Source organism: Myxocyprinus asiaticus, chromosome 7, assembly GCF_019703515.2.
Source record: "Myxocyprinus asiaticus isolate MX2 ecotype Aquarium Trade chromosome 7, UBuf_Myxa_2, whole genome shotgun sequence".
In the NCBI taxonomy this organism is placed as follows: Eukaryota; Metazoa; Chordata; class Actinopteri; order Cypriniformes; family Catostomidae; genus Myxocyprinus; species Myxocyprinus asiaticus.
Window position 1 is genome coordinate 31543768 of NC_059350.1, and position 22386 is coordinate 31566153.

General features: G+C 40.5%; 2 protein-coding genes across 2 annotated transcripts in view; both read left to right on the forward strand.

Annotated features, from left to right (window-relative positions):
- LOC127443554 (lipopolysaccharide-responsive and beige-like anchor protein) overlaps nt 1–22386 on the forward strand; it is a 309792-nt gene that overhangs the window by 182049 nt on the left and 105357 nt on the right. The window contains 3 exon segments of the mRNA XM_051702239.1: nt 586–698; nt 18543–18683; nt 20150–20269. Of these exon segments, the coding sequence (XP_051558199.1) occupies nt 586–698; nt 18543–18683; nt 20150–20269 (374 nt within the window).
- LOC127443715 (uncharacterized) lies at nt 10914–12545 on the forward strand. Its single transcript, XM_051702536.1, has 2 exons — nt 10914–11063; nt 11094–12545. Exons 1-2 carry the CDS (start codon nt 10959–10961, stop codon nt 12213–12215), a joined length of 1227 nt encoding a protein of 408 aa, XP_051558496.1. The 5' UTR covers nt 10914–10958; the 3' UTR covers nt 12216–12545.

A 22386-nucleotide genomic window follows, 5' to 3' on the forward strand; every position in this document is an offset into this window, starting at 1 on the left:
TACACTGCATTTAATGAGGTCAACTCTAAGGTTAAACTTTACCACAGACTTTTTTCACACCATTCACCATTTTAACGCATGTGACTCTCAAAACACGAGTGATATAACCAGCGTGGATGCAATAAAGAAAAACAGCAACTCTTGTTAAAGTGCACTCAACCGAAAAACACATCTGTCAAATTCTCGCTCTAAACTGCCAGTTTTCTTAAAGAGACAGTACCATTTTTGTGCTTGTCAAACAAATTAATGTAAATCATTAATAATATATGCAATTTCATGACATCATATTAATTGTAGAATTTATAAATTGTCAAAAAGCTAAAATGTGAATATAATGATGATAACAAATTCCATATACATACAGTATACAATATATACACGTTCACGTCACTTGTTATACAAGTTATGTGTTATTTATATGAAAATTATATGAAATGCTATAATTATATGAAAGCTATGGGTTCTCTCACTTCTGAAAAGCCCTTAAAAATGAAAAATTTGTACTGGAAAAAGTACTAATAATTTTCATTCAATGGTGCCTGTATGAACCTTGTGTTTAGTGAATTCCTCCCCTGTGTCTTTTAGGCCGTACTTTTAATGATCTGAACCAGTATCCCGTGTTCCCCTGGGTAATCACCAACTACGAGAGTGAAGATCTGGACCTCACCCTGCCCAGCAACTACAGAGATATGTCCAAGGTAAACACACACACAAAAACACACACAACCACAAACATTCTGAACCTGATCCACAGAGAACTTGGATTCAGAGACTGGCAGACACATCTAAAGTGAACATGTAGTGAAGTTTTGAAAACACTAGTTACCCATGTATTTGTGTGAAAACAGTCCAGATGCTGTAACGATGAGATTGAATCTGATAGACAGACATAGCCTTCTAGTGAGCTAGAGAATGACTGCTGCTCTAGAATCATTGCCGTGAGTCTGGGCGTACATGTTGTGCAGCGCTTGCGGCCATGTGCACATCACCTCATGCCAGGCAACCTCAACCGCAGACAAATCAGATAATGGGCCCGTGTCCTCCCCTCTCCCCCTCAATCAACCCCTCAGAAGCCCCCCTCCATCCCCAAACATCTCAACTCCTCCCTTCCCCCTTCCCATTAGCCAGCCAGTCTCCCAAAGGAGCTAATTAATGAGCGTAGTAGTACTTGAGCTAACCACACAGACAGACTGACACACTTCACTGCTGGGAACACCAGATCTTCCTTTGTCTCGATCCCTCTCTCTTTCTCTCAAACTTGATACATACGTATCTTAAATTGTATCACACCATTTGAAGGCAGTACTCTTCAGCAGAATCTTTCTCTTTTGGCCTTTGCATTGCTTTTTTGTTGCTGTCTATTCCCGGTTTAACAGGAGAAAAATGTCAAGGTCTGGTTTAGAGTGGTCACAACACGTCACATATGGACCACTCAGTTGTATCCTTTGTCTTTCCTGTCTGTTCTTTGAAAAACAGGGCTGTAGGTGGCTTGAAATCACACATTTATTTTTTTCAAACATAGAAATAAATAACCTGAAAAACAAATATGCTATGTCTTTTATTCTGTATTATACAACAGTAGTTTTGTTTCTCCAAGAGTGCTGATATTTCTTATAACAGCACTGGGTCACTTTACTGTTCATGTATGTCTGTGTGTTGCTTGATAACATGCAAAAACAAGGACTAAAAACAAAATGTTTTCCATTTCTGTTATTATTATTTTTTAGTTCCAGTTCTGCCGTTCTGCTGCCTCCTTTCCAAATGGTATCCGGTTAGAATGAAATAAAAGAATGGTTAATGTGTTATTTTTATAATGGCAGTACTCTGTGCTAAATATTGCACATAATCACCCTTATACCAGCTGCAGTGTTGTGAGATTTCACAAGAAAAACAAGCAACCTGTTCTGGAAAAACAAAGTAAGTGATTTGCCTCACCCAAAATAAGCAAAAATATTGTAAGTGATGACATTTTTCCCATGCGGGGGAAATATCAGAATGGAAATCATAGCAAGCATTGGATACAGTAGCCTTTTCCATAAATGTATCCCTAATATTCAATATATCCTCAAATATGTCAAATATACACTATATTGCCAAAAGTATTCGCTCATCTGCCTTTAGACGCATATGAACTTAAGTGACATCCCATTCTTAATCCATAGGGTTTAATATGACGTCGGCCCCCCATTTGCAGCTATAACAGCTTCAACTCTTCTGGGAAGGCTTTCCACAAGGTTTAGGAGTGTGTTTATGGGAATTTTTGACCATTCTTCCAGAAGCGCATTTATGAGGTCAGACACTGATGTTGGACGAGAAGGCCTGGCTCGCAGTCTTCGCTCTAATTCATCCCAAAGGTGCTCTGTTGGGTTGAGGTCAGGACTCTGTGCAGGCCAGTCAAGTTCTTCCACACCAAACTCGCTCATCCATGTCTTTATGGACCTTGCTTTGTGCACTGGTGCGCAGTCATGTTGGAACAGGAAGGGGCCATCCCCAAACTGTTCCCACAAAGTTGGGAGCATGGAATTGTCCAAAATCTCTTGGTATGCTGAAGCATTCAGAGTTCCTTTCACTGGAACTAAGGGGCCAAGCCCAGCTCCTGAAAAACAACCCCACACCATAATCCCCCTCCACCAAACTTCACAGTTGGCACAATGCAGTCAGACAAGTACCGTTCTCCTGGCAACCGCCAAACCCAGACTCATCCATCAGATTGCCAGATGGAGAAGCGTGATTCGTCACTCCAGAGAACGTGTCTCCACTGCTCTAGAGTCCAGTGGCGGCGTGCTTTACACCACTGCATCTGATGCTTTGCATTGCATTTGGTGATGTATGGCTTGGATGCAGCTGCTCGGCCATGGAAACCCATTCCATGAAGCTCTCTACGCACTGTTCTTGAGCTAATCTGAAGGCCACATGAACTTTGGAGGTCTGTAGCGATTGACTCTGCAGAAAGTTGGCGACCTCTGTGCACTATGCGCCTCAGCATCCGCTGACCCCGCTCTGTCATTTTACGTGGGTTGCTGTCATTCCCAATCGCTTCCACTTTGTTATAATACCACTGACAGTTGACTGTGGAATATTTAGTAGCGAGGAAATTTCACGACTGGACTTGTTGCACAGGTGGCATCCTATCACAGTACCACGCTGGAATTCACTGAGCTCCTGAGAGCGGCCCATTCTTTCACAAATGTTTGTAGAAGCAGTCTGCATGCCTAGGTGCTTCATTTTATACACCTGTGGCCATGGAAGTGATTGGAACACCTGAATTCAATTATTTGGATGGGTGAGCGAATACTTTTGGCAATATAGTGTATCTGGCCATCTTAAATTAATAGCCCTAATCTCTCTTCCCTGCATGCATACACTGTAAGGGGTCGTTTGGACTAAACGTCACTTTATGTGAGTCAAATTTTTACATTTTTAAAAACTTGCTGTACCCACAAAGAGCGCATACAGAGACCTTGTTCTTCCAGAACTAATAAAGTCTAGAAACAACTTTACACCTGATAGGGAGTGTGTGCTCCCTATAAACAGAAGGGAGCACACACTCATTTGCTCTTGGCTTTTTAGCTGTAATAAGCCTTATGAAACCGAACATTATCACAAAGTACGTTTTTTTTTTCTTCTTATCAAACCACACAATAGTGATTTTAAGGCATTACTGATATTACAGCTTCTTTTTAATTCTTGAAATTATGTGTGTTGTGAAAAGTGCTATACAATAAAAATTACTTGACTAGATAAAAAATTAAACTGTATAGATAATTACATTTTAATTACAGATCTGCTTCTCAGTCCAGATCTAGCAGCATCAAATCTCTATTAATGCATCAAATCTAACAATAATTCAGTGAAGACTTGGGAACAACTGAGAAATGTATGGTTTATATATTTATGTGCATGTACAGTATATGTACAGTTGAAGTCAGAAGTTTACTTACACTTAGGTTGAAGTCATTAAAACTAATTTTTTAACCACACCACAGATTTAACATTAGTAAACTATAGTTTTGGCAAGTCTTTTAGGACATCTACTTTGTGCATGACACAAGTAATTTTTCCAACAATTGTTTACAGACAGATTGTTTCACTTTTAATTGACTATATCACAATTCCAGTGGGTCAAAAGTTTACATACATTAAGTTAATTGTGCCTTTAAGTAGCTTGGAAAATTCCAGAAAATTATGTCAAGCCTTTAGACAATTAGCTTCTGATTGGGGGTGTACCTGTGGATGTATTTTAAGGCCTACCTTCAAACTTAGTGCCTCTTTGCTTGACATCATGGGAACATCAAAAGAAATCAGCCAAGACCTCAGAAAACTAATTGTGGACCTCCACAAGTCTGGTTCATCCTTGGGAGCAATTTCCAAACATCTGAAGGTACATGTTCATCTGTACAAACAATAGTACGCAAATATAAACACCATGGGACCATGCATCTATCATACCACTCAGGAAAGAGACGCGTTCTATCTCTTAGAGATGAACGTAGTTTGGTGTGAAAAGTGCAAATCAATCCCAGAACAACAGCAAAGGACCTTGTGAAGATGCTGGAGGAAACAGGTAGACAAGTATCTATATCCACAGTAAAACGAGTCCCATATTGACATAACCTGAAAGGCTGTTCAGCAAGGAAGAAGCCACTGCTCCAAAACTGCCATAAAAAAAGCCAGACTACAGTTTGCAAAAACACATGGGGACAAAGATCTTACTTTTTGGAGAAATGTCCTCTGGTCTAATGAAACAAAAATTGAACTGTTTGGCCATAATGACCATCGTTATGTTTGGAGGAAAAAGGGTGAGGCTTGCAAGCCAAAGAACACCATCCTAACCGTGAAGCATGGGGGTGGCAACATCATTTTGTGTGGGTGCTTTGCTGCAGGAGGGATTTGTGCACTTCACAAAATAGATGGCATCATGAGGAAGGAAAATTATGTGGATATATTGAAGCAACATCTCAAGACATCAGCCAGGATGTTAAAGCTTGGTCGCAAATGGGTCTTCCAAATGGACAATGACCCCAAGCATACCTCCAGAGTTGTGGTAAAATGGCTTAAGGACAACAAAGTCAAGCTATTGGAGTGGCCATAACAAAGCCCTGACCCCAATCTGATAGAAAATTTGTGGGAAGAACTGAAAAAGCCTGTGCTTGTAGGAGACCTACAAACCTGACTCAGCTACACCAGTTCTGTCTGGAGGAATGGGTCAAAATTCCAGCAACTTATTGTGAGAAGCTTGTGGAAGGCTACCCAAAATATTTGACCCAAGTTAAATAATTTAAAGGCAATGATACCAAATACAACCAATATGTAATCTTCTGACCCACTGGGAATGTGATGAAAGAAATAAAAGCTGAAATAAATCGTTCTCTGTACTATTATTCTGATATTTCACATACTTAAAATAAAGTAGTGATCCCAACTGACCTAAGACAGGGAAAGTTTTCTATGATTAAATGTCAGGAATTGTGAAAAGCTTAGTTTAAATGTATTTGGCTAAGGTGTATGTACATTTCTGACTTCAACTGTAGTAATTATATATAGTTGTTAAAAGGTCTTCAGCATGTCATGGAAGGCTACATCCACAGTGTGGAGTTTGGCAAAGAAATGAGTGATGCAAATGAGTGATCCTTCATGTTCTACTAAAAAGAGGGAAGACTCATTTTTTTTTTTTTTTCTGGGAACAGGAAGTGATTTAATTCTGAAAATGTACTGACTTTGGTTTCATTAAGAAAATTATTGGAACAAAATTAACCGATTAACCGGTTACTAACATTTAAAAATAATGTTTTCCCCCCGGAAGGATTGAAAGAGACTTCGTTCCTGTTTTCTGCTACATTTAGCAAAAAAATTAAATAAAAATCATTTTCATTCCTTGAACTGTTTTTAATCCCTGATGCAAAGTTTGAAGCTTTGGCTTCCTTTGAGTATTTTTTATTGCTGAAGAAAAATGTACAAACTAGCATAAGTTGCACAATATTCCAATTAACATTTTTTATTGATTCGTACATATAACAAAGATATACAAAACATATATACACTGAATCAACATTTAACCCCTACTGTTGCCCCTCCCCAATCACCAACCCCAACCCGACTCCCTACGAACACCCCTGTGGTCACACACAAGTGTAAATATATATATATATATATATATATATATATAGATAGATAGATAGATAGATAGATATAGATATATATATATATATATATATATATATATATAGATAGATAGATAGATAGATAGATATAGATATAGATAGATAGATATAGAATAATCATACACATTTAAAACTATACTTCTCTCTCCACAGCCCATCCCTGAGAGTCCCCCAAAAACACCAAATAACTGTCCCATTTCCCATCAAACGAATCCCAGATCCCCAGCCTTCTACATGACACCTCCTCAAAAGCTGCCACCCTCCCCATCTCCGCGCACCACTCCCGAAATTAGGGCGCTCCAGCCAGCTTCCATCCCTTTAAAATAATCTGCCTGCCTATCATAAAACTGGTCAGGACCCAATTTTTTATGTGTTATCCCCTATATTGATGACCGCCCCATTGCCTAAAATACAGAGTCTGCGGCAAAATTTAATTTGAGTGCCCAATAAGTCACACATAAAACTCTGAACCATCAACCAAAATTATTGGATCTTAACACACCACCAAAAAACATGGGTTGTGTCTCCATCTTCTGATTGGCATCGCCAGCAGGTAGTTGTGACTTTAAGACCTAGCCTATACAATCTAGAGGGGGTCCAATAGAATCTGTGTAAAATCTTGAATTGCATAAGGCGCACCCTTGCATCTCTAGATACAGACTTGATGTTTTTTAGAATCCTAGCCCACACTCCCTCCTCCAATACCAAGTTTAAATATTTCTCCCATAATCTCTTGATTGAAGTTAAAGCTCCATCCCCCAGACTCTGAATTAGCAGGGAGTAATACACTGATGCCTCATCCCAGAGTATTTGCCACTTTAGGGGGGTGTATGCTACTCCCAAAAATAGTACAGAGCAGATGGTTCAGCTGAAAATACCTAAAGAACTGAGACCTGGAAATCCCAAAATGTTGAACCAAATTTTCAGAGGATCTCAACACTCCACTCCCATATAGGTCACCGAGCATATTAACCTCCCTTATAATCCACTCTGACCAGCAGAAAGGGGACTTATTAATACATAATTTTGGGTTCAGCCATATGCTCGAAGCAACATTTAAATAAATGTTTGAATAAAACACTCTGGACACTTTTGTCCATACCGAGTGCAAATACAAGATAATGGGGTGTAACTTAACTTCTCCAATTAGTTTAATAGAAAGGCTTTGCAATGGCAAAATAGGGGCAAGGACTTCCTGTTCAATATAAAACCAGGGAGGGGCTCTCTTAGGTGGAAGCGACCAATGAGCTAAATGTCTGAGACTGAATGCATAATAATAAAACAACATCTTGTGTAGGCCTAGCCCACCTTTGTCAGTTGGCCTATGTAACTTACCGAAGTGTAATCTGGGATGCTTACCATTCCAAATGAATTGCTTGAAATAAGCGAGGGGGACATCTACAGGGCATTGTAGCAGGTAGTTGAATTTTGGAATACAATTCATTTTAATAACATTAACCTTCCCAATCATAGATAAATGTAATGAGCCCACTTGCCCACATTGCTCGAAATTAAGGGGTCATAATTAACTCTAACTAAATCACAAAAATTTGCTAGGAATAAAATGCCCAAATTCTTAATGCCCTGTTTGGGCCACTGGAAGATGCCCGGCTGAAAAGCCATTACTGGACAGTATGCTGTCAGAGCCAAAGCTTCGGATTTAGACCAGCTGACTCTGTATCCTGATAACTTAGAGAAGGAATTAATCATTCTGTGGAGGCCAGACATAGATCTAGTGGGGTTGGAGATGAATAACAAAATATCATCTGCATAAAGCAAAAGCTTATGCGCCATACCTCCCGCCACCACCCCTGGAAAATCATCTTTCTTTGTTATCGTGGCTGCTAATGGTTCCAGGGCAAGACAGAACAATAATGGGGAAACAGGGCAACCCTGCCGGGTGCCCCTATCCAGAGTAACATAATCTGAAATTAATCCATTTGTTTGTACCACCGCTACTGGGTGTATATAAAGTAACTTTATCCATCCAATAAAAGTATTCAGTGTAATGACTCCCCTGCTCTTTCTTGAGCCAGCACTAAAGAAAACATGTCCACCCCATATCTTCCCAAATTTTTCAGCTTCCTGCGGGGAAAGATGCATTTCTTGAAGAAACACTATATCATATTTCTTACGTTTAAGAAGATAAATAACCTTCCTTCTTTTTCCATTCACATTCCACGTGGAGAGAGACAATCCACTCATATTAACATCTGACATTTTGACATATTAGAAAAATAGATTGTGTGTCAAAAATAAAATTATAAAGAGCACATTCCAACATCAGTGCAACAATCAAACCCCAAACTTCCCCCCGAACCAAACAAACAGAAAAAAGAAAAACATGCGCATTAACCCCACACACGACAGCGCCAACTGGTGTCCATCCCTCCAAACTCAAACAGTCCATGTACGCCTACGAGAGCCCCCGCAACAACTTTGCCATTGGATTGCTCAAGTCCAGTGTTTCTATACAAATTTTGTGAGACAGAATTACATAACAGAAGAAAATTCATAAAACAAACTCCAGCCAATAGGCAGAATAAAAACAAAGAATGTGTAGATTAATCTGCATAACTGACCCGAAGGTGTGTTGCTCCATAAAACAAACTCCAGCCTCTAGCAGAACCAGCACACACACACACACACACAAACACACACACACACACACACAAAAAAACGTTCAGTTTCCTCAGATAGTCAAACGAATGTTCAGTGAGCCGGCTGTTCATGAGTGCAGCAGATGACCTAATCCTTCCAATGTCCTGAAAAAAATACTCCACAAAACAAACCCCAGCCAATAGGAGGCATAAGCACAAAGAATGTGCAGATTCATCCACAACACTGTCCCGAAGGAGTGCTAGTACACAAAACAACTCCAGCCACTAGGCAGAACCAGCACAAAAAGAAACAAAAAAGGCGCTCAGTTTCCTCGGACGGTCAAATAAATGATCAGTGAGTCGGTCCACTTGGCTGCAACGTGAGTACCACAAAATAACTTAGTCCATTGACTTTATGAAGGACATTGCTTACTGGGAAAATGTAAATATTTTGCAGCCATCCTTAGCATCTATTATCAATTTAGCCAAGAACATCAGTGCAAAAGCGTCCTTCCGCTGATGTAAGAGGTTCTTGCATTCCTTAAATCAATCAAGTTTCTCTCTTGTCGAATTTGCAAAGTCTGGGAACAAGAAAATGCTGTGGTTCTTCCAAGAAAGCCTTCCTTTACTCCTCGCCTCATGTAACACGAGATCTTTATTGGATGATCTTAGAAATTTTGCCAGAAATGATCGGGGCCTGTCTCCCTCAGCAGATCACCAAGCCGGAACCCTGTGAGCTCGCTCAATTTCCAGCTTATGGCCTGTTATGTTGAGCAGACTCGGGAAGAGCCCATCCAGGAATTTCACTATATCCCCACCTTCTTTGTCCTCAGGAATTCCAACAATTCAGACGTTATTCTGCCGGTTATGGTTTTCCAAGTCCTCCAACTTCTCCCAGACATGCTACAAATCCACCTTGGTCGCTAGTGGATTAGCAGCAAATTCCCTCTCTGATGACTCCAGGTAATCGATCTGTTTCTCGACATCCCCCATTCTTATAACCACCTCAGTAAATTTCATCTCCATGGCAGTGATCAGTCGACATAGTACAGCAAGATTCTACATGTTCAACAATTCTCACAGAATTTCCCTAGCTTCTCCGACCAAATCGGCTCCCTGGCTTGCGGCCTGCTGCTCAGGGGCGTCAGCTTGAGCACGTAAGTGTCTTTTAATGTCTCCAGAGCCCGAGTATTTTGAATTCTTTGACATATTGTCTTCCTAGAACAGTTAAGGATCAAGGTGTGTCGAATCTCACCGGTTTATGACATAAAAAGTATTAAAACTAGCAAAGTGAGCAGAGCTCACCGTTCACACGTCCGAACCTCGCATGGCATCAAGTGACCTCCTAAGTTGCACAATATTAACTTCTTGTTTATAGAACTGTTTTACTGTATAAAAGCACACTTTTGAATCACATTTGCAGTCATGCTTTTGTATTGAATATCACTCAGCCTGTTGCCCTGTGCCTACAACTGAGAGTGTAGATATTATTGTGTATATATATATATTTCTTTTGTTTATCCACTATACAACATATTTCCCCTAAGAATTCTATCTAATTCTGCATATCTCTCTGTTTGAGTCTTTATTGTAGTTTTGAAGACCTGCACATACCTCATGTGAATTTTGTTGATTCATGTTTTATTTTGAAATGTTTAGTTCCTGTTTCCCTTGTCATGTGACTACATGTTTTCCCTCCATGTTCATGTGTCATGTTTTCATTGGTTTATTGTTTATTTATCTTGTTAGAGTTCTGTTTGTTCATTGGTTTATGTTCTCCTATGTCTTGTATTTAAGCCCTCATGTTTGCATTGTCTGGTTGTCAAGTATTGAATGTAACTTTATAGTCATGTTTAATTCAAGTTATGTCATGTTATGTTTAATTCAAGTCTAGCTCATATTTATGTTTAGTTCACGTTTATAGTTAGGGTTTTTGGATTACTGCACTTTGTAAATAAACTGCACTTGGGTTCTCTTCACTCCTTCGTCATCGTCATTGCCAGCAGCCAGCAAACGTTACAGAATACTTGACCGAACTATGAACCCAGCAGTTCGACTCATATGGCTATTTCAGGGGAATCGTCCCCTGGAGGAGTACGTAGAGGACTTTTGCGCTCTGGCCAGCCAGGTGGATTTTTATGTGGTCGCCCTCAAGGACATTTTTAGGGTGGGGATAAGTGAGCCGATCTCCTCCTTGATGCCTGGTGGTCGCAGTTCCCTCAGCCTGGCTCAATATATTGACCTCGCCCTACAGATCATTGGTTCCACGTTCACTGTGGGGGAGGCGGATGCTGAGCCAGAGGTCCACGTCATGGCCGCCGCCGAGCCAGAGTTCCACGTCATGGCCGCCGCCGAGCCAGAGTTCCACGTCATGGCCGCCGCCGAGCCAGAGTTCCACGTCATGGCCGCCGCCGAGCCAGAGTTCCACGTCATGGCCTTCGCCGAGCCAGAGTTCCACGTCATGGCCTTCGCCGAGCCAGAGTTCCATGACATGGCCGCCGCCGAGCCAGAGTGCCACGTCATGGCCGCCAAGCCAGAGTTTCTCTTCATGGTCGCTGAGCTATCACCATCTTTTGCTCCATTCCATGTCACAGCAACGCCTCAGCCTGCTCCATGCCACGTCACAGCAACACCTCAGCCTGCTCCATGCCATGTCACAGCAACGCCTCAGTCTGCTCCATGCCACGTCACAGCCACACCTGAGCAGTTGGACCTGGAGATGGTTCCCACCCTTATACCCACCCTTAGTTCTCCTGAGCAGGCAAGAGGAACTTTCGGCCCTCCGACCCCGCCTGGACCCTCCGAGCCCTGGATTTCGCCTTGGCCTGTCGGTCCCTCGACATTGCCTCAGCTCTGCGTTCCCTCGGCTCCACTGTGGTCATTCAGCCTGTCGGCTTTGCCGGGGTCCCTCGTCCCTCCGGCTCCTTCTTGGTCTGTCGGTCACCTGGCTCTGCCTTGGCTCTCCGATCCTCTGGCTGCACCTCATCCCTCCGATCTGTCAGCTTCACTGGGGACCTCCTTCCCTATGGCTCCACCTTGGTCCTCAGTCCCACCGGCTCCACCTCAGTCTTTCGATCCCCCAACTCTGCCTTGCTCCTCCGAGCATCCAGCACCGCCTTGGTCCTCCCTGCCATCGGCTTCACCCTGGCCCTTCGAGTCTTCGGCTACTCTCCGGGCACCAAGTTCCATGGCTCCGCTCCTCGAGCCTCTCACGGCTCCATCTTCCATGGCCCCGCCCTTCAAGCCTCTCATGGCTCCACCCCCCATGGACTCTACCCTGGTCCCATGCCCCTCGCCCTTTCTCGCCACGCCATGCCCCACACCTCAAGACACCGCCCCCAACAGCTCCCTACAGAACTTTGAATTTATGTCATGTTTTACGTGTTTTGTTTATGTGTTGGAGCGTCGGGAGCCGCCCCTTAGTGGGGGGGATATGTCATGTGAATTTTGTTGATTCATGTTTTATTTTGAAATGTTTAGTTCCTGTTTCCCTTGTCATGTGATTTCATGTTCTCCCTCCATGTTCATGTGTCATGTTTTCATTGGTTTATTGTTTAATTATCTTGTTAGAGTTCTGTTTGTTCATTGGTTTATGTTCTCCCATGTCTTGTATTTAAGCCCTCATGTTTGCATTGTCTGGTTGTCAAGTATTGAATGTAACTTTGTAGTCATGTTTAAGTCAAGTTATGTCATGTTGTGTTTAAGTCAAGTCTAGTTCATGTTTATATTTAGTTCACGTTTATATTTAGGGTTTTTGGATTACTGCACTTTGTAAATAAACTGCACTTGGGTTCTCTTCACTCCTACGTCATCGTCATTGCCAGCAGCCAGCAAACATTACAATACCTAGTTAAATGCACTATAAATGACTATAAATCATTTGACTACATAGGTAATATGACTACATATGGTTATAATGCAGATCTACAGTTTGTTTTTTAATATTTGTTGCCCATAATCCATAATAATTCTATTTAGACATGGCCAATGTTCTTTTAAATCAGAATTGTTTCTCAAACTCGATCACTTGAGGCCAGCAGGTTGAGGTCTTTCCTGGTTGATCAGTCTGTGGTCCTGATAAGTGGGTCTTTAATTGGAATCAGTTGTTGTGTAGCATTTTTACCCCTGAACTACTAATTGCTGCTTTGCTGAAGTGACAATGATTAACCAGGACTAGTCAGATGGAAGAGCATTCAAGCTCAGATTTTCACTCCGATCTGTCCTCCAGCGAGATTGAAGAAGATGGTGATGGTTATTTCTATTTTATTTGAATCCTCTTTACTTATGTTATTTAGGGTCCCCTCTCAAAACCAATGTCTTAAAGAGTTTTTCCGTGGTCTGGAAATGATAAATATTTCATGTCAGTAAGTTGCGGGGCACTCCTCCAATAGAATGCGTTTTACTCACATTGCACTGTTTGGTTAATTGAATTGCATGACAAAATTTGTGTTTTAAAATGACCTGACCCTGCATACTCCACTTTAAAAGTGCTTGTGAAAGCATGTTAGTCACTGCCTCAAAAATGACCATCAATTCTACTTTTAGAGCTCTGATGATTGAACTAGTGTCCACTCTGACCCAAAATGGCATAAATCAGTTCTAATAGTTAGGAAAACAAAGAATTGAGAAATAATGGAAGATGAATACATGTGCAGGGAGGAACCATATGGTTTCAGGAGTGATGCTCACTGTTTTCAGCCTGAGATCAATGCTCATATATTGCTTTCCAGTGGAGATTTATATGCATGATTTAATCTGTATTTGCTGCATTGCCTTTAAGAAACAGTAAACAGTATTTAACCTTTTTAAAACCAGCAAGCAGAGTAGGGCTGGGCGTTATCAAACAGTTATGCTATAATTACTATATTGTCTTGTTGGCAATTTAAAATAAAAATAAAACATTCAGAATATCCCAGTCTTAAGACAGTTTTTTTGTGAAACATCTTATCTGCGACAGGAGAAGAAATTCAGTGTCAACTGTCCAACATCTTGGTGATGCTGATGAAGGTTGTTGCTGACTTGGAGGTTCTCGTTGTAATACGTCGATCGATTACGGCGATGGAAACAAAATTCTCTGAGTTGGTCACAAGAGTAGCAGATGTTGAGAAACGAATCGATTATCTGGAGTTGTCGGAAAGGGAATTATCTGCTAATCTGCCCGCGTCTAAAACAGACTTGGAAAATATTTTGGAAAAATTGGAAGATCTCGAAAATAGGAATCGAAGGAACAATATATGAATTTTTGGAATTCCTGAGCATGAAGAGGGCAGAGATATGGTGAAATTCCTCGATATAACAGGCCATAAACTGGAAATCAAGCGAGTTCACAGAGTCCCTGCTCGCAGATCTGCTGAGGGAGACAGACCCCGATCAATTCTGGCCAAATTTCTGAGATCATCCTATAAAGATCTAATGTTGCACCAGGCGAGGAGCAAAGGAAAGCTTTCTTGGAAGAATCACGATATTTTCTTGTTCCCGGCTTTGCGAGTTCGACAAGAGAAACGCGATCGGTTCAAGGAATGTAAGAAACTCTTACATCAACGGAAGATCGCTTTTGCACTGATGTTTCCAGCCAAACTGAGGATAGATACCAAAGACGGCTGCAAAGTATTTTTATGCCCCCAAAAAAGCACTGTCCTTTATAGAAACTATGGGTGAGTAAACCATTGCATGTTACTTATGTGAGTGGACTGACTCGCTGTACATAGCTCTGGGTGCCATTTTTGTTTTCTTCTGCGTTGGCTCTGCCTAGCGGCTGGAGTTTGTTTTGTGACATGACACTTGCTTCAAGAAACTTTTGCATTGACGGAAGATCGCTTTTACACTGAAGTTGATTTGATTTGATTTTGATTTGAAGTTCCCGGCCAGATTGAGAATGGACACTATAGATGACCACAAAATATCCACATGCCCACACAAAGGATGTCTTTTATAAAGCTGACGGACTGTCTGAAGACTTTTGCACAGTACTGTATATATACTTTATATAGGTATATAGGGGCTTTTGAATATACTGTATATATGTACAGTAGGTAATTGTTGCTGTTTATTACTATGCATTGTCATATTTGCCATATAAATGAACATGATAAAATATTATTTTTTAACTAGATTTTTACTGTTTTACTTATTGCATTAAGCATTTTGAATCTACTAGACTACAATGATTGGTTGAAATTATGGTTCCTTTGATTGAAACCGAAATCTCCCTTTTACGCTATTTCAGATCAACTTCATATATATTGATATGTGTATTGAGTACTGTCAAAAGGCTGAACGATATCAAGATTTTTCTTTTCACTATTTTGCCCAGTCGTACTACCAAGTAAGTTATGAATGTAACCCCAGTAGCTTTGAACTGAACAGTCATCTTTCGGCCTGACAAATAAACACACTCAGATATAGCCAGAACACAGCTTGCAGCATATCTCCTGTGCTGTTTATTTGGAATGTCTTTTACTCACTAAGTTAAAATACAACAGAGTCCTATACACCCTCCTACATAATCCTCGTCTTGTTTCTCTCCATGTCTCCCTCCCTCCCTCCCTCAAAACCCTCACTTGAGTTTTGACAGCCTTGCCTCTATGTTCAGTCAAGCTTTCAGGCCTTAGGGAGAAATGGAGGCCAAGCGAGAGAGAGAAAGACAGAGGGAGAGAGCAGCTTTATCTTCTCCCACCCCTCCCTTTTCAGGGGCGAACAACAGCAAATCTCAACAATCTTTATTACAACTGCTTTATTCATGCTGTTGACACAGGCAATATCAGTGTAAGACCAGTGGACCATGACAACACTGTCTAGCCTGTGAAGGTCATTTGAATGTTGTAAAAGCTGTGTGTGTGTGTCTTTCCTCTTTTTGTCCTGAACTCCCTCTATCTCTTGTCATCTGTATGCCATATCCCAGCACTGCTTTGATAGAAGCAGGTCATGTGGGACCTTTTACATGGCGGGGTGAAATTGCCTTGGACGCGGTGTCATACACACTGTCTTCCCCCCGGGTAGAGGAATGTGCTGCATGAATTTATGTTCCTTTTGTCCCATCGTTATGACCCCGTTGACTTTCTTATCATAAACTCTAACCCCTTCGTGACATCCAGTGGAGCCAGAGTTATCTCTGTAGTCAGAGAGAAGACACCTCACCCAACAAAATTCAAACATTCTCATCCATGTCTCAACAAAACGTTGTACATGTGTCACTTTGGACACAAGCAAACTGTTTCTAAAATATTATTTTATTCTGTTCTATTTCTTAAACATTCCACCTACTGTACATTAATTGCAGTAGTGGCTAAAATAGTAGGTGGCCTAGATAGGCAGGGGGTCATAGTTGTACAGTTGCAAAAATAATACTGGTTGTATTGACCTGTTTTTACAGTCTTACAGTGAAGTAGTTAATGGTGTATTTATTTGTGATTCCAGCCTGCATCACAGCATTTTTACCCTCTCTAATAGAGCATTACATGTTCTGGCCTTCTCTGATGCATACTTCTCTATTATGATGCTGTTATACACAAATATTAAAACTGGCTTTTGTCCTCAGAATTAGAAAACATATTTTTAAATTAATGAGAAGGGTTTTATTTGCATGTATTGATGTATATGGTGTGTAAATGTATGCAAAAATTAACATGTGGTTTGACATGCTATGCTGTCATCTAAAACTAATGTAAATTATTTTTTTTATAATTAAGAATGCAGTTTGTATTACCTCATATTCAATGAAAGACAATGTGGAATATTTGTCACACCACATAACCTTTTAATATGAGCTATTGTGAGCAAAAAGTGATTACATTTTTTTTTAAATTGTGCCCCGGAAATGCACACTTTGCCTTGTACAATCATATACATTTTAGTCTAATATCTTGATATTGAATGCATAAAAAAGCTAATAGACACGTTATGCATAAATTACCCATTTATTTATTTACCTACTTATTTATTTATTGAGAAAGTTTCACATACATTTTTTAATAGTTCTTAATATAGTAACGGAATCATATGGCTATTCTGAATCCCTGAATTTTGAGCAGCCTGGTGAAGTCAGCATACTGATAGCTACTGGCAGTCTGTTCAGATTTGCAGTCTAATTAAAAACATTGGTGCAGCTCATTTATATGAGCCGTCACAAGAGAAATCTTCAGCAGTGCTGCCAGAGCGTATTAGGGCTGGCAGTGTCCATTCCACTCTATCACACTCTGCTGGGGTCCGTGGATAACCCTGATGAACGACACCGTCATGAGACCCTATTGTACCGGAGTGCCTCCAATGGTAATTTACTGCCATAAACAGCACAAGGGGCACGTACATATACACAAATACACATGCTGGCTCTCACTCTCTTAAATACATGTAGGCAAATTCACATAGAAACACACACTCTCTCCCTCTCATTCACACACACAGACACACTGAGCTATGACTATGTCTATGTTTTTCTGTCTTTAATGAGGGCCTGTTATTACTGCAATCAATCAGTTAAATCACACTATGTTTAATTCAGTGTGTGTTCTTACCATAGTTGCCACAAGAGAGCAGACCGTGTGTCATTGTCAGCCCAGGGCTGCATTCCAGTTTAACACACACACACATACACGGATTGCTTTCGAGTGCATGCTGCATGAGTCTATTACATTTCAGTGATACATTTCAGTGATTCAGTGAAGCTTATACAAGCTTTAGTGATTTACACTCTGCCCTTGATTAAACAGTGCTCCTTTACTTAGAGACCCAATTAAATCCAAGGCCCAATTTAATCACGGTTGTATTAAAATTAGTGGAATATAATTAACCTCTATTTTTAAACAAGACACATGGCCCTTGGCCTTGTTGCACAGTGTTGAATCTTACATTAATGTCGGCACACAAGAACACACTTATGCACAGAGGGTGATAGAATGTATCCAACCTTTCCTTTAAAAGAGTCAGTTGCCTTTTACACAGACACGATCGCAGGTTTCATGCTGCATATTGTCCCAACGCTATTGGGATCAATAGAAAAGCGGCTGAGCACCCTCATTACGCAGCTATGATATCAGAGGGTGAGGGAGATGGTCGATATATATTCTGGCTACTCTCATTTCAAAGAACTCCAACATTCCATTACTATTGATCAAAGGTGTGAGAGACAGAGTTGCAGTAATTTTCAGAGTAATAAAGACCCAGCAGGATAATAACAATGTGTATAAATTAGCATTTAAACAATGGCCTGCTTCCATACTTTAGGTTTCTTTAGATCAATGAAGAATTAAAGCAGCTAATCAATGCTTTTGATAGAACCAAATGCAGGACATGAAATTCTTAGACACATACCTCTGTTATTAATGTATTTTAAAATGATCGTTTATGAATAAATGTAGTATATCTCAAGGAGCATTTTTTCAGGCACATAAACTGTGTGATTTTCCTTTTTGAAGTTTCAGAATGCAGACTGAATGTGATCAATCTATAATATACTATAATAAAATATTAATGTAAGGTTTACAGCTGCACTAATTTTTTCTTTTTTCATTACTTTTTCCTGGATATAACACATGTGGCCATTGGTTTAACATATGTATGTGTACTTTCAGTATACTTACAGTGTACTTACCCAAGAAAGTACGGAGTAATAGTAGATAACTACATGTACACATGGGGTCTACATGGGGTTAGGTTTAGGGTTAGTTCCTAGTAATTACTGTAGTTGTTGTAATGATATAGGATGTAAGTGTAGAACAGCACTGTAAAATAAAGTGCTACCATTTTATGTTTATTCTAATAATGTTTACCTTTGTCATTACAGCCTATTGGTGCACTCAACCCAAAGAGGGCTGCATTCTTCTCAGAACACTTTGAGTCATGGGAGGATGAGCAGGTGCCCAAATTCCACTACGGCACACACTATTCCACTTCCAGCTTTACTCAGATGTGGCTTCTCAGGATTGTAAGTTTCTTGCACACATACATCTTCTTTTTTTTTTTTTCTTCCCCAAGTCATTGTGTCACACACACAGGCATGCAGTACAGGTTGTCTTGCAGTCTTTCTAAACTAACACCTTGTATCACAAAACAAAATGCTACAGGATTAAGATTTCGGAAACTTTTTATAGCATTGGTCGCTGTTTTAGAGGTTTAATTTCACTACCTTGGAAGAAAAGGTTTTAAAACTGACAGCAGCTCTATGTTCCTTATGCTGCTGCAAAATGCTACACATTCATCATGTGATCTGTTGTGAAACACATTGCAACTAATTGTTGTTTATAATTGGGCATGTGTGTCTGCTCAGTCAGGTTGATTTATTGTTATATTGAAATATAGGCCTTATCTGCATACTAATAAACACATCGCTCATCTTCCCCTCATCTTTTGTGTTCCAATATCTGCAGAGAACAAAGATGTGGCACTCTGGAAGAGATCAGAAAAAATATTTCATGCTTTATAACAATATGTTGTTTTAGATTAGATTCACAATTATGAAGTCCCATGATCCTCTGAAATCCATAATCCTCTATCCTAAATTTTATTAGTTTGTTGTTTTATTTCCAATGGGTGTCCTGTAAAATTTAAATGATGTTGTAATGTTTAGTATATTCACATGCTATATACTAATACAAATATGCTTACACTCGCACAGAAAGAGAGAGAAAAGGTTACTAACCCACTCCTGGCCAATCCTGTAATTGTTACAGTATCTCACTTTCATTGCTGTTCCCGGAGGGCCCATTGTATTGATCTCATCCCATTATTATCCAGCTTATCCCAAATCCACTTTACCAAACACCCTAATTCATGTGCCACAGCACAAATCAACAACCTTGTGATATTGAGGCATTTGACAGAAAAGGAAGGGCATTAAATTCAGTCAAGCATCCAAAAGCCTCTGTGTAATTAGGGTATTTTTCTTTCATGGTGTATCTTTCCAGGGTGCTATTCACTCTAATTGCATTCTTCTCATCAGGGAGGTATTGTTTCAAAAGAACCATCTAATGATTTTGCACAAACACGATTAAGCATGAATAGAAAAGAACAAATAATGCACTTGTAGAAGCTTTAATGTCTAACTGAGGTTAATAACAGGTATCTTTAGTATTCAGATCCTTCTTTTGGAGAAGAGGATGTCATTTAGTGCACACAAATTAGGATCATATTGTGAAGGGCTTTGTTATTAACAGCTGACATCAATACTAAAGAGCAAATACCGGACTGGGTGACGCATATTGAAAAATGTTTAAATTGAAGACTAGAGATTGATCAAAGTAGACTCTGAAGTTATACATGGATGGGGGCTTGTGAGCTTTGTTCATTGGAATTTGCCCTGCAGTTGTTTTTGGTCCTTACATTAATTTTTAATACTTTTTTATTGTGAGTGTATGTGGAAATTCAGTTGTTTTTGCTCTCTCTTTTTCTCAGGAGCCTTTTACAACATTCTTCTTGAATTTCCAAGGTGGAAAATTTGACCACGCAGATCGCACATTCTCTTCTGTGTCCAGAGCTTGGAGAAACTGCCAGAGTGACACATCTGACGTGAAGGTACACACATATGTGCATATCAACACGCAAACACGCTTGTAAAGAATTCTTTGTGAGTCAAATTACCATATGCAACTAAATGCTTCTGAAAGGTACCTAGAATAATCCGTGCACAAAGAAGCCATGAGGGCCTACCCAGTTTGTCCACATTTTTAACTTAGATTAGTTTTTTACTGTTACACACCTATATTACACACAACTACACAAAGCTTTACTTGTGTGTATTTCCTGTCAATCGGGCATCAATCAGCCCTTGTCCTGGATTTGGTTTCCGTCCTCCACTGATATTTCGTCTTTCACGAATTTGGAGACTATTACTTGATTAGACATTTCTCATGTTAGTTGACTTCCTCTTGGTAACCGGAGCTCACTGGGACTTGGTTTGAAAGCAGTCCTCATGGAGACACCACAGCTCTCTGCCTGGCTGCCCCCATCACCTCTCTATAAAAACTGGCCCTAGCACATGTACGGTCACAACCAATCCTTGTCATGCTACCTTGAAAGCATCAAGGGTCCTTGATCAAAGCCTTAAACTTATCTTGATTTCAAACTTTACCCCGTTTCCTCCCTTACACTCTCTCTTGCGAAACCCTTCATAACACTCTAACCCTCAGCTGAACCTTTTGTCATTCAGCCCCAAACCAAAGTCAGACAGCAATCCCAACTGCACACTGTAGCCCCCTCTGAGACCCTCAAAGTGTTCAGCATTGACTTTAACAAATGTCCAAACTTCTTGAAATATTCATTAAAACAGACCATTTTGTTACCATGCTCTTTGCATGCTGGTGTTCTTGTGGGGTTGATTGCACTCATTTGATAATAAAACATGTGGCTCACATTACATGGTCACACTTGATATCAAATGCTCACTGAGAACCCAGTTTGGTTTCTGTCAAAGGTTGTCACTGTGGATCAGCATAACAGGATTGGCACAGATTAAAACCGAATGGAAAACTTGACTTAAAACTGACAATCCTCGAAATCACCATCAGTTTATTTGACTTTAAAGCTGTGGAATATTTCAAACATGCTTTACTTTGCTCTACCTTACAAAAAAGTTCTGATAGGTGCAAATGAGAAGCAGTGCCATCAAAATGTAGCAATTTGCCATCCCTTTTTCTGAAATAGTATTAAAAAAAAACACACAGCTGTTCCACCACATTTAGAAACACCCCCTCATTCTAGGGGTGAAAAGCCTTTAGCAGTTTTTGTGTCCAGGCTAAAGAGAGCCATAATGGCCTAAAGCCACCCTGATCCTGTCTGTCTCTAGCCAGGTAAACTCTGGCCTGACCTTTAACCCCCATCCCCTGACCCCCTGCACTGGGCTGAAAGCACTGCGGACTCTGAAAGTTTCCCCTCAGGGGAATCAGAGAGGACCTAAGAGGGCACCAAGGGGCACCCCTCTCTACTGACCCGGAGCAAGACAGGATTTTGGATCACAGGTTTTGCCCTCTGACCAGTTTTGCTCAAGGGCCATTGCACATAATAGCTCCTCCCGTACCCTTGGTCCTGCTCTCCATCCCCCCTCCTCCCACCCCCACCACTGGTTAAGTGGCTCTTGGTCTTTGTGCCGCCAGCAAAGACGCCAAATTTATGCCAGGCTCCACTCATGAACCTCAGGGGGCCTGGTGCCATTGTATAATCCTGACCTTTTTTGTTTGAAAGACTTTTGTTTTAAAGAGATGACCAAAAAGGCAGGAGGCTGGTTTTGAACTTCTATCATCTGTTTGCCTAACTAATTGGCCTCTCTCAATGCTCCTAGGAGCTGTATAGATGTTATACACACAAATACAGTACATAGACATTATGTTTTTTCATCGGATGTTTAAATTTAGATCCTTCTTCGTAGAAACCTTACCTTAAGTCATGAGAATTTTTTGCTCTCGGCTTAGGCCTGGACACTTCGAAGAGAATAGTAGAGATGTACAAATGTAGGAAAGAACTTGAATTGTCCATGATACACAGTGTTTAATAGACTGTCAGTCAGCCAGTTATCTTATGGGACAAATGTTTTTGCAGAGCAAGAGCATGTTTATCTTAACCAACCTCCGAGTGTGCATGTTTGTGTGTGTATGCATTTGTAACATGGGAGCAGGAATAACGTTGAAGAATGTGTG